This window comes from Lipophrys pholis, assembly GCF_963383615.2.
Source record: "Lipophrys pholis genome assembly, chromosome: 16".
Lineage (NCBI taxonomy): Eukaryota > Metazoa > Chordata > Actinopteri > Blenniiformes > Blenniidae > Lipophrys > Lipophrys pholis.
The window spans coordinates 12,144,568-12,160,687 of NC_137634.1; the positions used below are offsets into that span (position 1 = coordinate 12,144,568).

Below are 16,120 nucleotides of genomic sequence, written 5' to 3' on the forward strand. Positions count from 1 at the left end.
ACAACAACAGGAGATGTATACATTTCCCTTTGAGCTGCCATGATCTTCTATTAATATTTCAGGCGTCCAAGGTGCTCCGGCGTTTATGTTTTATAAATAATTCAATGACATTTGTTGTATTAGTGTTTTCGCTCGACTTGTTATTCTTTACCGAGCATGCTGACGTGGAAATGGCAGAAATATTTCTGTTTTTCGCTGAAGATCTGAGGGAGTGTCCTGGAACATTTTGAAAGGGCAGCATTAATCTTGTCTCGCTGCGGTAACACAGAAAAGAGCTGTAGCGGGCACACTATTGGAATGTAAACAGGAAAAGGTTAATGGAGAATAATTCTTTAATGATACAACGGAGGCAGGAGTGAACAGGCAGACCTTTGAATAGGATTTATTCATTAATTCCAATGAATCATTTTAATTATACAACTGATTTGTCATCAAATTAATTAGAGTAGTAGACTTGACACAGAAGGCGTACGAGTGGATTTTCAGCTTCCAACTGGCCGTGTAGTCACTGCTGCTTTGCTCTTAGGGGCCTGATGACACTCTTGTTACATAACCTGTCAATACGTATGCTTTGCCTGTCACATATTCTGCATTGCAGGGGATATAGGAAGGGAGACTGCCAGGAATAATTTGCACCGCCTGCCACAGATGCGGCACGAACCCAGGTCAGTCTGTAAATTTAGAGTGGCTCTCAAAGGAAACCTTTTCATACTTTAAGGGTAGACTTCGCTTTTCTTGGCCAAGACCTGTTCACTGTAAGCTCGCAGTCCTGCTTGACAAAGTTATTTCATCATATGACAAAGCTGGAAATTGAGAATACGACGAAAGTATGAAAATAGAAGCCTAAGGTTGGGTTATGGAGAAATGAAACTTATCTGGTCAAACCCAGTGAGCTTCTCATTGTTTCTGCAGGAACACAAAATAGTTTTGGGGGGGGGCTTTTTTTTTTAAGCACCGCTGAGTTTTAGAAGCTGAGCCAACAATTTCCTAAAATGGCGACTGTGTCTGGAAGACGCTTCGTGATTTACCGTCTCCCGGTTCAGAGGCCGAATTATTCAGCCGAACGCGGCACATAAAGACATATTTTACGGAGAGGCCAGGCTGAAACCATGTCACTTTCGCAGACTAAACAGGGAAAACTGTGGAGGAGTGTTCCTCATCCACTTGTGAAGTTCATAATGTAAATGTTGATTTTTCACCAGCAACATCATGATCCCAAAGTTTAAACTGGAGAGCACCAAGAATTGTCCTCAATTTGAACCCGAGAGACTCGTGTTGAATATCCTCTGCTGCAATCCTCCCACTGTTAATGTTTAATGAAGACACAATTGAACTAAAGAGGTATGAAGAATTATAAATTCTAAACCATGTTAGCACTTGCTGCAACGTTAAATGTCATCCTATTCACAAGTAGTGAGTATCTGTACATTTGGACTGTGCCGATATATATTGGTCAGGTACTTAGTTTATTATACATTTTTGAATTTTACTCAATACATTGGAACACGAATATCTACACTTTCTCCTCCTTATCTTTAATGGGGGTGAAAAGGAAGTTACTACAATAACTGAATTGCAAAACTTCCCGTTTTTGAAAGGTTTGAAAGGGAATACATCAGATGACTTTATTTTTGACTCAAAACAATGTGACAAGTTGAATTCTGATCTGTATCATTACCAATTACTCGGCTAGCTTTTACAATAATGTCACATTATAGAATGTGCATACATGTACAGTTCGTGCATATTGTCGACACGACAGAGGTTCAAGTTCCTTTTGAAAGACAAAAAAAATCCTTGACTACATTTCAGAGGATAAACTTTCTTACTTTTGCTGAGATTAATAAGTTGAATCTGTGATTTTACTTCAAACAGAGTCCCTTTTACACTGGTATCTACTCTGCAATTATGAATGTGAGTATTTTTTTACCACCTCTGAGTTTGATATAGTTTGGTTGAGCATAGATATCACTAAACCTTTTAATATATCTAGAAGTGAATATTAAAACAGGATGCAAGTTATGAACCTCAGGAATCCACATTTTACTCACGAGTGAACATAAGCAACGTATGACATGGTAAAAGGCTTCTCCTTTTATCATTTCACGAGAATCGATTTGAATTGGAAGTGCGGTGTAGTAGTGGTTCGAGCACTCTTCAATCCCTTTGAAAATATCTTGTGTTGGGTTTATTCAGTGCACTCCAATGTCCTTAAACCAGGTAAATAAAAACAACGTTTGTTTGTGTTCACTTAAGTTTGACCTGTTGAACCACTGAACCAGAAAAGTTAGCGCAGGGTTGTGAAAATCAGTCTATATCAATGTATCTTCTTTTAAAGTCTATTGAAGTATGCTTGATACACTTAAATGTTTTATTTTCAAATTGAATATGCTCTATATGTGCATGCATACATCTACTGTAAATGAAATGTGTGTTTTTACTAATTTAAACATTTGTACCAGCCTTTTTTGCAACTGGGGCGGCAGTGACGGCTTAAGCATTATGCTCAAGTGACTAGCAACTAAATACAATTAGTAGCAAATAGAAGATGATTATATCAACCTTCCCCAGTGTGAAAGCTCAAATAGAGATTATCTAAATGTTCTGTTAGAACCAACTGGCACTTTGTCATTCAGGAGCTGGATTACTTTCCGTTATTATTCTGTTTTAAGTGTCACGCTGCTTTCTGAAGTGCACTTCTTGAGGAAATTAAGATACAGTGGAAAGGTTTTAAGTCCTTTTTTGGCATAACGTGACATTTCTTGTTACATTTGATCTAATATGTGACAAATTACAACATGAAAGCTTGTTCAGGGTCCACGGTGCCCATCAAATGGATGATGGAGTAAAATTATTATATATATAACTGCCTTTGATCAGTCACTTGATGGTGAAACATAGAGCAGGTTTATTTATTAACTATTGATGTGGAAATACAAAAAGAATAAATAAAAAATTATGAATTTATTATGACTACCTGCATGATGTTGTCTATTTCTCCTTTCAGCTGCTGAAAAAGACCTACTTTTTATAAGATATATTATCCAATAGATCTCTTAATTCGTGTTGTGGTATTGATCTGGCACTGAAGCTTCATTAGGAGACGTAAGGTTCCAGCGAGGGCCTTAATGAGTCTTATTTGCTCATTCCCCAGTTGCAATTTAATTTCTTTCCTCTTCACCTTGTGAAGATACAGAGGTGTACAGTCATCCTAAATTAAAGACATTGTGAATGATAGCCATATAGCGAGAAATATATATACTGGAGTAGTAAGTTGCACACAAACGCGAAGGACCCTTCAGAGGAAAACAACGTCATGGAATAATGAAAGCACCGAATGATAACTTGTAGTATGGAGCCCATTGAAATGGAGAAAAAGGTGACTTTCTGCATAAATTTCACACTCAGCCACTGGCGTGAACAGTACGCTCAGAGAAGTATTAAAGGGGGAAAGAAAAAGAAAAAAGAAAAGTCCATGGCCGTGAAACTCAGTCGCAGAATAAAATCCTGAATAAAATCCTGACATAATACGCAGCTGTGATCCGCCGAGCCATAAATCACACAACTTGAAATCTCTTCAACTGTTCATGAAGGTGACACGATAATGGTCACACACTGGGATAACACCATGTTAAAAAGTCTTGCGTGATGCAATAATTGAGGTAACCTTCAAAAGATTATGCGAGCCGTAATTCAAAGCCCCCAAAGTGATGTCATTAGCAAGTGAAATAATTAAGAGCAGTCAGATGCAACCTGTGTGTGTGTGTGTGTGTGTGTGTGTGTTTTTTTTTCCTTTTTTCAGTGGAACAAACTTGACAGAATTGTGTGTCTGTCAGATGAAATGAAACTACTTAATTTCAGTCCTTTCAAATCTTAAGTGGCAGCGAGTGACGTTAGCTTGTGATGTAGCATATGTTCCATCTGTGGAGGACCAGGATTTGCATGTTTCTTGAAGCCACACGATATAACAGGCGCCGCAAAGCAAGAGATAGAGATAATCCATTTACCTTGATCGTTTGAGAATTTGGACACAGAAGCATTGGGGATATAGCTTATAAAACCTTGATAAAAACAAAACTATTTGCTTGCTTACGTCCGTGCTTTTTGCAGCGACTGCAGAGTGTGTGGCTGAGGTGGAACCATGCAGACGTCTGGCCCGTTTCAGGAACTTACACCATTTAAAAATCACTCTGTTAAGATTTAGTACAGCCTGGCGTGTTAGGAGTCATGGCTTACCCAAAAGCAGAGCAGACAGTGTTTTCTATGCAGGGTTGCAGAGCCGCTGCTCGACCAACCAACACAACCTACGGATCTTTTTCTTCCCCCGGAATCGTGCAAAGTCTGAGAAATATGTAGACCGTGCCGCGGGAAATAACAGCATGCGATATGGCGAACAAATGGTACTACTTAAGTCTACTTTGAGATGCTGTGAGTGTGTCTGTGTCTCGAGAAGAAACATTCTTGAGGAAACTAAAGAGGGACAAGTAAATAGAGCATGTCTAAATATGTACTAGAACTAAATGGATTAAATGAACTGTACTATGTGTCTAATGGTCTACACATTAAGCACAGGTTAAACTAAATAGTAACACTTCTGCTCTGCAATAGAAGGATGGGGGGGGTAAGAGGGTGGTCTACAGTGTAAGTTTAGGCTACCACATCTAGAGTCAGGCTACGATCTTTAGTAGCCATACCTCGTATTTGTCTGGTCGGGTCCAAGAGGCCTAGAGAGGACAAAGAGGAAGCAGAGACAAAGAGCGACACAGTGGAGCAGAGTGAGCTTTTACAAGAGATCCACACGGGATGAGTGGATTTACCTGCAGGAGATGTGCAATGATTTCATGAAAGACCAAACCAGGGACAAGTTTTTTTTTTTTTCTTCTTTTAAACATCTGAGCCCATAAAATACCTCATTACATTTTCTACCCTTCAGATTTACTTCAATACTTGCAGTGGCTGCTGTGTCATGTAATTCATCAGGCTGAACTTTGAGTTTTATTGTTTAAGCTCCCATGCCGTAGTTATGTAACCTAAATCTGAGAAAAGGATTTAATGATGCTTACTGAAATGTATCCACCCACCTCAAGGTTAAAAGAGGTTTTCAGAACAGAAGTAAAATCAGTCAACTGACGTTTGGCTCAAAGTCACGATTACACATGCAAACATTTGCATGTGATTTTGATAAAAGCACAACAAATATGAATAAGTAACCCTTCAGGAGGCACTATTTAATATCTCTATTTCAACCCCATTAAGTGATTCATTTTTAGCCTTCAAGAATTTAAATTCGGTGTAAATAAATGCCAGTTTTATGAAAAAAAGAAGCATTAAAGAGGCCAAAGACAATATTTCTAAATTGAAAAAGCTCTATATTTTAAATAAATTTTCAATGAATTACTGTAAAACATTAGATGCTCATTTTACTACGTCGTTCGTTTCTTCTACAGGTTGGGCCAGTTGACATCAAATTGGGTCCCTAATTGGAAAATAATCCATTTTGACAACAACACAAGTTCAGTTTGTTTTACTGCAAATTGTACAACTGAGATTTAGAAAAATGATCACAAACAAGCTGACATTTTCCACGCAAAAAAAATCTGATGACATTTTCTACAGAACAATTCTTCTGTCGCCTTTTGTGTGCATGATGATTCAAAAAACTCACCCCTTTAGTATTACTTTGATGCTAATACTACTTCCTTAGCAGTAAAGTGTATTATCATCTCTAGTATTACCTGAACGGTAAAGGAATTTAAATCTTATTCGTTGATTGGTATTGGGCTGGACTGACCCTCCATGTGGGCTGCTTCAAGCTTCATTAACTTTAAGGATTGTTATGGTGAGGTCTGGATTTCAGTGCAGGCAGTTCAACTGCAATCAGGGAAGTAACCGGAATGGTTATCCTGCCAAACTGGAGCACAGTAGGGGGCCTTCTCGGTGGGTTATTAATTGATGTGGTGTAATAAGAGGGAATTTAGAAGCACGCTAAGGAAAAACAAGGCACTGAAACTAATTATAAGTGAACAGCTACTGGCACCCAGAGACTTTGTTTTCCTAATCAGCACGTTTTCTCATCATGGCATTCTGTGTTTTGATTAACACATTCATTGAGACGCAGAACACTGGCTTGTACTCATTCTCCATTAACAGCAGCTACCTACAGATTCTAATCATGTGGTGTAAAAATACACGTGATGCGAATGTGAGATGGAATCCAACATCCCTCTTCAGAAAAGACACAATGACAGCATCAGCCATACTTTTTGCAAGACATGGATATTTAATAGCTGCAATAGCAGCCCGTAATATGACTGCTCCGTCTTTGCACATCATTATAAATGCGTCGGTGCTCTTGGAGTCTGGCTGTTGTGACGTTGGAGCTCAATCGTGATCGGAACACAGAGCGTGGCAAACAGGGAACCACCGGTGAATGACGACCCAATGAAAATTAGTGACAGCTATTACCGAATCATCATCCGGATTTTGTGAGAACAGCAACATTAAATCAATATCGATCTGACAGTGACAGATAGGGATGACTCGGACGACGACAGTCTGTGAATGGAGGACATTTAGTGACAAGTGTGGATGGTGACAGGCAAGTCCTGTCTTGCAGGTGGATGATAAGATTCAGTAAGTGGCGATGCAGCCGTGCATGCTTTTACTGATTGGCAGTGATAAATTGGACTTAATGGGGGAAACGACGGCTATTTCAGCTGAGTCAAAACTCCAAATTCTCTCTGGGCTGTCCACCACCACAAATGCAGGCTGCAGCTCTGATACTGAGCTAGCACTATACGGTAGAAACAAGTGTGATTCTTATTATATCAATATACTAACAAGTGTTGTTTTCATGGATGAAGGCAGATAAAGTGCATGAACCCTCTGCTATAGAGGCTTATCTCAGCCTCAGTTGGTACAAGGTTGCGCGTTGTGCAACTTTGCACTTGTTGTGAATTTATAATCAACCTTTGCAATTGTACTGAACTGCAGGACATTGTATGTTTCCATACAATCGGCAATCATGTTCTGCATGCCAACATTAACGGATGGAACCCTACTGCCCAAGATTGTGTTTTTATGCATATGTGCTTCTGATTTCTGCTCTGTGAAATCAGAAGCACAAGTGCATAACAATTAAGGAACATTGACTCAAATCAGAAGTCAACAAACTACTTCTGAGGTAATGCTAGTAGGAGCTGAGGATACTGTTAATAATGTCAATTATATATTAAAAAAATAAATAAAATCATGATCGATCATATATTTGCATCATATGCTTAACCTGCAATCAGTGGTTCACTTCTTAGGAATACATTTTTGTTAAAAAACAAAAAAATCTTCTACATTGTGGCTTTGAGATATAATTCATCATAGTGCGCTAGCTGACAAAGCACATTATTTAAAGTAGGCCAGTATGGCCCAAATATCCTGCAACCGGGCCCTCTCAGGTCCTTCGGGACATAACAGGACAGGTGCTTCTGCTGCATTTACTATATGTGCCTCCCAGCATAGTCCATCTATTACATGCTTTCATCTCCTCAAACATGCACAGAACTACTGTGTCTGATAATGCAAGATGACAGCCTTGGTTCCCAACCACTTTTCACCCACAGAATGTTTATACATTGCTAATTTCTCAGTGAGAAAGCATATTTCACAGCAGTTACTTCCTAATTAAAAAAGACCTCTTTGGACCTCTCAGCATCGCACGGGGAGCCGGTCTCATTGAGATTTTATGTGCCACTGAATGCCGGTAGTGGTGATGAAGGACAGCTTATCTCGTGCTTAATTAAAAATCAGTATAATGTTGGTGAGGATATGACAGGGAGGCAAAATGTGCACCGAGCTCAAGGTTAAAATAGTCTCTGAGCTTGCAGTTATTATTCAATGCTTGGATGGCAAATACTGTAATTTTCCTATGTCCCTGCAGCAAATGTCCCTCGAGACCAGTTATTCTTGTCATTATGAACAACTTATGTGTGGGAAAACCATAGTCCCTAACTATTATTGCCATTAGAAGTCTAATGAACATGTATTATAACTTTAGCAGTATCTAATCCGAGCTGAAGCACGAGCCAAGTGTATGAAGTGTTCTTGTTGAATCGGCAAACCTGCTAGAGGCAGCAAGGTAATTATCTTAATACTGTTTACTGCATTCACAGCAGAAAATTACCCCTCTGAAGTGACTAATCTGTCTGCCGCTCACATGATGCATGTTGTCAGAATAGGCCGTTAAGATGGATTTCTCAAAATTATACCATTTTAATGAGCTGATAAGAGCTTTACAATAGAATTGGGATGAGATCCTCTTGTCGGCCTTGGCGACTGCCAGAAAGCCGTGACCACTGTAAAGGAGAAAAATGCACAGCAATAGGATCCATAGCTCACACGTCTTACGAAGCCTTCTACCATGTTCTGTTAACACGTCTTTCATCCAGTGTTATCGCCGGTGTTCCTGAAGGACATGAGGAGAAAACCGAGGGTGTACACCTAAGTATGGCTGTGATGTTGTGAACCGTTGCTTCACTTAGTTTGTGCTCAGCCAGAGAAAAAGTGCCCACTCATTTCCAGGGTGGATTATCACAGTGGTTTGCCAGCATAGCACAACAGGCCTCCAAAACAATCTGATTCACAGCAATAATTAGGCTAATGTCACTGAAATCATTTTCGCTTTTTCAGCTCATCCCCACTTATTTTGTTATGAATTTGCAATGAGCATGTTTTCAAAGCAATTTCTCAAAAATAAAACCCCTTAAATGCAAATGATTACCAGGGGGTGTTGTGCTTTAGATATACAGTTAACAGCACCGGGGAGAGGCACGTCATGGTGCTGCCTGGATTATTGGCTCGAAGGCAAAGTGCCTGTACTCCCCAGTAGCATTCAAGATTAAAACGCACACGTTGAATTGTTGAATCCAGGTATCACAATGAGGAAATACAGCTGCAAGTATGAATAAATAGTTTTTGTAGGGGTTCCATCCATCCATTTTCTTCCGCTTATCCGTTTCCGGGTCGCGGGGGTGGCAGTCTGAGCACCATCACCCAGATCACTTTACACCTGAAGGGGTTATGTTATGTAATTTAATTTCACCGGATTGGTCAACTCATTGACTATTAATGATTTGAGATGGAAAGTGATGAAAATTCGGTGACGCAAATATATTTCCAGACTCAATGAGAAAGAAAATATATTGCACTCGTGACTTATTTGCTCCGACTTGTGAATATACAAATAAATGATTGTGTAACAGCGTTAGCATAAAGATAAATAGAAACAGTTTTTTAGCATTGTGTATTTCAAGCGTTTTAACCAGCTCGGGGCTTGTGTATATATGGTAATGAACATGATTTATTATTATTGACTTTACCAGAACATAAATAAAGACCCCTATTACTGTAATAAGAACTTAAGATTTTTGCTCCAAAAAATAGTCCAGATTTTTAACGCTAAACCCAGATTGCAAATTCAATATTTCCCAGGGTGGTCCTCATTAGTCTTTCTTCCGAAAGGGTGCCGTGTCGTTTCAAAGAAATGTCGCATTAAAATATAAAATTTAAGCTAATAGGTCTTGAAAGCAAACCTTTTCGAACAAGGACATGAAGCGCCAAGAAAAGTTGTACCTGCTCTCCCTCAGTGAACACCCTGTTCCCAAAGCTCCAGGAGATGGCGGGCGTCGGGTCGCCGGCGGCCTCGCAGGTCAAAGTGACTTCATCGTCAAACTCTGAGGCGGTTTGGTTATTCATGTAGGTAATCTTGGGTTGCACTAGAGACACAAGAAAGAACCTATTATGTAATCATGACATTCAAGACGTCGATCGGAATACAGCAAAAAGGCTCACATAAGAAATTGCAGTGTATGACAAGTACTCGATAGCAACCGCTTATACTGTATACCGTAAGGAAAAGTCATTTGCCCTAAAACTTGCCCAAAATAGCTTGAAAGGTCTGAAAATTTTGTAATTTTACTGATACTTGGGAATATTAGTTACTTCAATTTCACTCTTGACGCGCATCAACACAGTTGTGAAGTTGCACAGCCGCTATCTCTCTCTCCCCAGATCCCTGAGCTCGCCGCTAACATTAGCATCATTTGAGACTGCTGTTTCCACTGAACGGCAGCCCCATTACTACGTCCGTTAGACTGTAACCACAGTACCGGCACTGCATTCGGGGACAAGGATATATTAGAGCCTTCAAGAAGTGCTAGCATCCATTTATACAAATAACAGATGCAACTTCAGCTGAAGTTAATGAGCGAATCAGTCAGGAGAGTGAACCACACTGTGCTGACGGCTCGGCTAATATGTCACTGCTACATTACAATAATACAGATATGTGCACATTAAGTAGACAGGCCAAAGGTAAAAAAAAAAAATAAAACATTTAAAAAAAGAACCAAGTTAGCTTTTCTTTACAGGGATGAGTAAACACTTAAAAAAATTAAAATAAAAATAGTAACTCGCACAACACTTACGCTTTCCATCGTACACAGGTACACACACAGGTCAGCTGGTAACACAAAAAGCTGAAACAGCTAATTAATATTCGGCTGTTATTCTAGATGCCAGGCTTTATTAGTGTGGTAGTATAAAACCCCATTGACCTGTAACAAGAACCACAAGCTCCTGACTACATAATTTGCTCATGAAGAGAGTGGCATATCTTTGAAAGTCCTAAGGGGTGGCTTAATTACTTTTCAATAGGACACGCTGTATGCTTCACGCTGTGTACCCTCACACACAAGCTCTCGAAAAGCTGTAGGAGCGTACCGCAAATGTCAATAAGTAAAGCAGACAAGACCATAGAGGGGGGGAAAAAAAGAGTCATGGTGTTCTTTATATGATCGAGTGAGGAATGGAGTTATTCTCTTACCAAACACGTTCAGACTGACTTCTTCGTTTTTCTCTCCTGCCTTGTTCTTGGCAATGCAAGTGTAATCTCCTTCATCCACTTTCTTGACATCTTTTATTACCAATTCTGAACCATCCTCGTTCAGGCTGTACTTATCACCCGTTTCAAGGACAACGTTGTTACTGTAGCAGAGGGGAAAAAAAGAAGGAGAAGACAAGGGTTCATATCACAAGTGTTTGCTGACACAATTTGAGGGGCCTACAAATAAGTTTCTTAACCCAGTGACAATGAACTGAAGTTGAAGTTGAAGTTTTATCTCATGAAGCAGGGAGCTGGAACGCAGGGCCCAAAAAAATTCTAATGTGCTGTGTGCAATGCTGTTCAAAATATATATATAAATGAATAAATAAAAAAAAACCTTAACGTCAAATTTACAGAAAAGCTTCTTTAGAGGTTTGTAAACAACATTGAAACTGTTTTACCGCTTCGGGCCCTTTTTGAAATAAAATGACTTGTCAATTACTACTAGCAACTTACTATGTTGCATTTCACCATTACGCAGTCATTTTGTGCTGCTTTTGTACTTATTGTAAACGTGTTTTGCTTTTGAAGTAGTCCGTGACAGAATTTTTTTTACATAATTTCAAAATACTAAACATGGACTGTGATTTTTCACTGAGAAATATCCTGGACTTTGGATAAAAACATTTGCTATGACTGCAGATGACACACAGATTTATGGGTTTCAGGAAAGCAATCCAATATTAACCTATTGTGTTCTCCTGACTTGTATCCTTTATTATTTTACTGTTAGTGTTTTATTTGTTTATGTAAAGCACTTTGAATTGCAGCGTTAACTCAAATGTGCAATAAAAAATACCAGTCAGTATCATTACTACTGTAATTTTAATTACTTTACTTATGGGTTTTTAGAGCAGTTTTTCAGTAATGTGCTGTAAATGTGATTCCTCCAAATTCACTGCCCCAAAACTACTGCGCTGTTGTTCCAGGAAGCGATCTTGTTCACTGTAAAACCTGGCATTTTGTTTTCAGTGCAACAACAACTTCTCCGACATTGCCGATGCTTTTGTTTGCTGCTGTTGTCCTTTAGCCCCTACATCTGTGTTTTGGAGAAGGTCACGCGCCAACTGGATGATGAAGCATGTTTTTCCTTTTTTCGTTTTGAGAAAGCACGCCTTTACTCTTGAGAAGCTTTCACTAGAGGTTAGACTCTTGTTTGTAAAGAATTAAGTGTTTGTATGCCGAGTGTGGAAGCGATCCTGGAGCATTTTGCGAGTAGACATTGAATGACAGCCCCTGTCAGCAGCACTAGGAAACCAGAACAAATAGAGCTTTACCTCAGTTTTTTTTTTTTCACAGCTTCACCCATCTGTCCTCACAACTCCTTCAATGTCTGTCTTAACCTTCTTCTGGCCAGGAACTGCGAGTTTGGCAGCTTTAACACCCAAATCACACACCGGCTTTGCTGCATGGAAGACAGCTGCAAGCAAGATCCCAGTTCAATACTCCTATTTACCCACGTATCGGCAAAAAAAAAAAAAAAGCTTTATGTAAAGGTTCCTCTCCACAGAAGCAGGGCGCCACTGCGTGATGGCAATGAATGATGCAACACAAATATGAAAGTACATTGAGCAAACAGCTGCATGATAAAAAGTGAATGTGCACCACAAGTTCTCTGAAATCAGCATTGATCACGAGCCCCAAATAAAGGATGCCATTTATCTGTACATTGTAGATTATCTGAACAGCCTTTAGTAATCTGGAGATCCGGAGGTTTGCTCACCATGTAGAGGTCCAATAAACCTACAAGAAATCTCACGAAGATGCACACAGTACTCCCCTTTAACTGAGGCTCATTGTAAAACCTGTTTCATGCTTCTCAATATTAGCATTTTCTGACTATTGTTTGTACTTGAATATAACAGCTTTAAAGTAGTGGGTGTACCTTGCTTAAAGGACAAAATGTCACTTGTTTGTTTTCTGAAGCAGGTTTTTCTCAGCAATCTTCACTATGATTTTTCTCTCAACAAAGAAGAAGTTGAGCTCCTTTATGTGACTGTGACTGCTTTTGTTTCCACTTTGGTACATTTAACCTTGATGCAAGATGATGATCAAGTGTCTATCTCGCAGCCATGTAAATAAGAGCTGGTGTTTTTTTTTTTTTTTCCAGAAACACCGATTGCACTGAAGTGACACTGATAAAGACCTTCAAAGCAATGGGGCGAGGATAACAGGAAGATGTGGATGAATCATTAAAAATATGACATTTTGACACAGTTAATTATAACTGCAGGTGATGTTATCCTACCAATGTGCTGCACTTGGTCAGAAAATACAAATAAGACTTGTTTGCGAAAGGCGGAGGCATTAGAAGAGTGAAAACCGTTTTTTAGCAGCATTTTACATCTTACTGTGATCTTGTCCTTTCCAGTTTCTATTTACAAGTTGAGAAAATTAATTCAACCAAAGCAAACCTCAGTAGTGTTTTGCCCTGTTAACCCAAAGGGAAAAGAATTAAATAAAATTCCGACCGATGATTGAAATTGTTGTGATTTGATTAGAGGATTTTAATGCCTTTGATTGGCAGAGTCATTAGTATATTCAGTGTTTGTAGAATTCTATCCACCCCCACACGAGTTGCTTCCCTCATGTTTCTGATTTTGAAATGCCTCAAGTGAACTAGCACCAAGTGGTATGTAAATCAGATCCTAAATACACCAGTATCTCATCAGACATAGTCATCACTGGAAAATTGAGGTTTTTGCTGGATTATGAGCAAAACAAATCAAATTTTGACAGAATCAAAACCCAGAAAATTCAAATACATTGTATTACTTCATGGAACAGCTTATTGCCCTAAATCGAATACATTTGTCACATTTTATTAATATTGTTTTCAAATCAGTTTTTTTCTTCTTCTCGTTAAACTCATGTTGGTAATATGTATCACCCTTGATACAACGTGTTTTAATAAAAGTAGCTTCCAGTGTTTTTTTCATTTGAATGTAAATGCAAGTGTCGCAAACAGGTACAGATTTACCACAGGCTTGCACATTTGCCACAATAGTGCCGAGTTGTATAACCACAGTCTAAACGACGACGTCTCGTCTAAAAATAAAATAAAATAAATTACAGCTTTTTGCACTTGTTTCGGCGATGGCCGTTAATCTTATAATTTCTCCCACACAACAGTTTCCTCGCCGTGCAAATTCATTAGTATTGCCTAAGAAAACAAACACTTTACATCATGAACTCTTGGAAAGGCGTGCTGTGCGTCTGCACTAATTTCAAAGGGTTTCAAAGCACAAAGATGGAGCGTGGCCACAACGTCTGCGAGAAGGACGCAGCATCACCAACAAGCTAGAAAGGTAGTATCCTTTCATCTTGGGCTTGATCAGAAGGCTCATATTATTATGAGGCACAAAAGCTGCAGGACCCAGCGGAGTGCTAAACCTGAAACATGCAATTTGCACTTCCAGTTAGCGATGAAGTGCCCTTTCATAGGGATTGTTTGGAGCTCAAGTTGATTCGTCTTTTTCTTTTTCTTTTTTTTTAATGAGGGAAACGAAAACAGTATACGCGTCTTGTTCTTCCTCTTGTTGGACCATATGTGTTGCAGTGTGTTAACACTATTTATGTCCTATTAAAAACAAGATGATTCAGACTTAATTTGAAACAGTGTGACATCTGAACAGCTTAAAAGACAAGCTTATATGATATTATAAAAGGCACTTTGTTTTTTTTGTTTTTAATTTTTTCATCAAACTGTTGGTTTCTGCATTAATTCCACTGCCTAAAATGACTAGATTGATGCGTGGGTTTATATGTACCGGGCATATTATCCGATTCAGTTAGTGCAGTGGTTTTAGAAATGCAGGGCTCTGATCCTTTGCGGGCGGATTAAAGCCTGCATTTTATTCTGTCTCTGTGAGAAGATGGACTCTGACCACACGGCAGTTTTGTTTCAATGAATCTTGTTTGAGTTAACAAATGTGATATTCAAGTTTTAGTGTGTTTTTGTTTTTTTCTACCTATCAGAATTGTGTAAAAAAAAAAAAATGTTTTAGGAGAAAGACTATGCTTTGAATGTATCTTGAATGCACTGACAGTTAGAATGCAGAAAATGGTGCCAAACTTGGCGAAGTTCAATATCGAATTTGCACCTGGTATCACACTCTTAGTAAGAGGCCATTAAGTGGAGTTTGAATGTAAAAGTGTGGATGTCTGAATAAGGGTCGTGTAAATGTTGGCCTGGTCGAGAAGGTTTGTGTACTTCTGAGGTAGGGGGATCAATCCCATAATGCATTGCAGTGTAACTTTGGCCGTTATAATCTACGTCAAAGATGAAGGATTTTTGCAATTCACAATTGTCTCTCCAGCTTTTTAACTATTCTTTTGATATGTTTAAGAAAAGATTTGACCAGTTGTGCCTTGTCAATTCCATTACTTTTTTAACATTTTTCTTTTCTTAAAGAAAAATAAATGTGCGTGACGCATCAAGAAAGTGGGTTCAATCAAAGACGGGCCCACAAAGCTCAAAAAAATGAGAAGCAATCAGATGTTTCCTTTACATAGACTCTGATCAGTACGGAGGAGTTTTAAGGCCACTGAAGAAAAAAAAAAATTTGGAGGCTAAAAAACCCCCCAAAAAACCTTCATGCGCTTCAGAAAAAGTCGAAAATCAAAGTCGACATTGGAAAAAAAAGTCCGTCCATCCACACATGCCAGCGCGTGTGACTGCTTCCTCAAAATGCATATCAGGCGGTTTAATGAAGTGATGAAAAGACGCTTCAGGACAGACTCTAGCTCATAAACACGGTGCAGTTATCATCAGTATCAGGACGAGAAGAGACAGAGCAGCCTGCAGCCTTGTTCCGTCGCGAAAGTTCGTCGAATACGAAGGACAAAGACACGGATCCCGGGGTGCTTATTGAAATGTCTTCTTATTAATCAAGGAAATCTTGTGTAAAATCTCATGTCCATAGGCAGTAAGCAACCTTATATAGTCACAATTAAGTGATTTAATGTGATTTCACATCTACGGGCAAATGACGAGGGATGGATAGACCGTGAAAAAAAAAAATCTCGACTTTGATTTCCAACTTTTTCTGAAGCACACGAATGTTTGTTGGGTTTTTTTTTAGCCTCCGAAAAACATAATCTCGACTTTGATTTTCGACTTTTTCTGAAGCGCATGAAGGTGGTTTTTTTTTTTTTTTCAGCCTCCGATTTTTTTTTTCTTCT

At 39.0% G+C, this 16,120-nt stretch overlaps 1 protein-coding gene across 1 annotated transcript in view; it reads right to left on the minus strand.

Moving 5' to 3' along the window:
* Window positions 1-16,120, minus strand: part of ncam1a (neural cell adhesion molecule 1a) — a 279,302-nt gene that overhangs the window by 58,077 nt on the left and 205,105 nt on the right. Inside the window, exons 7-8 of the mRNA XM_080483150.1 lie at window positions 10,877-11,037; window positions 9,625-9,767 (exon numbers count right to left, since the gene is read on the minus strand). Coding sequence (XP_080339276.1) covers window positions 9,625-9,767; window positions 10,877-11,037 — 304 coding nt within the window. The remainder of the gene's footprint in view (window positions 1-9,624; window positions 9,768-10,876; window positions 11,038-16,120) is intronic.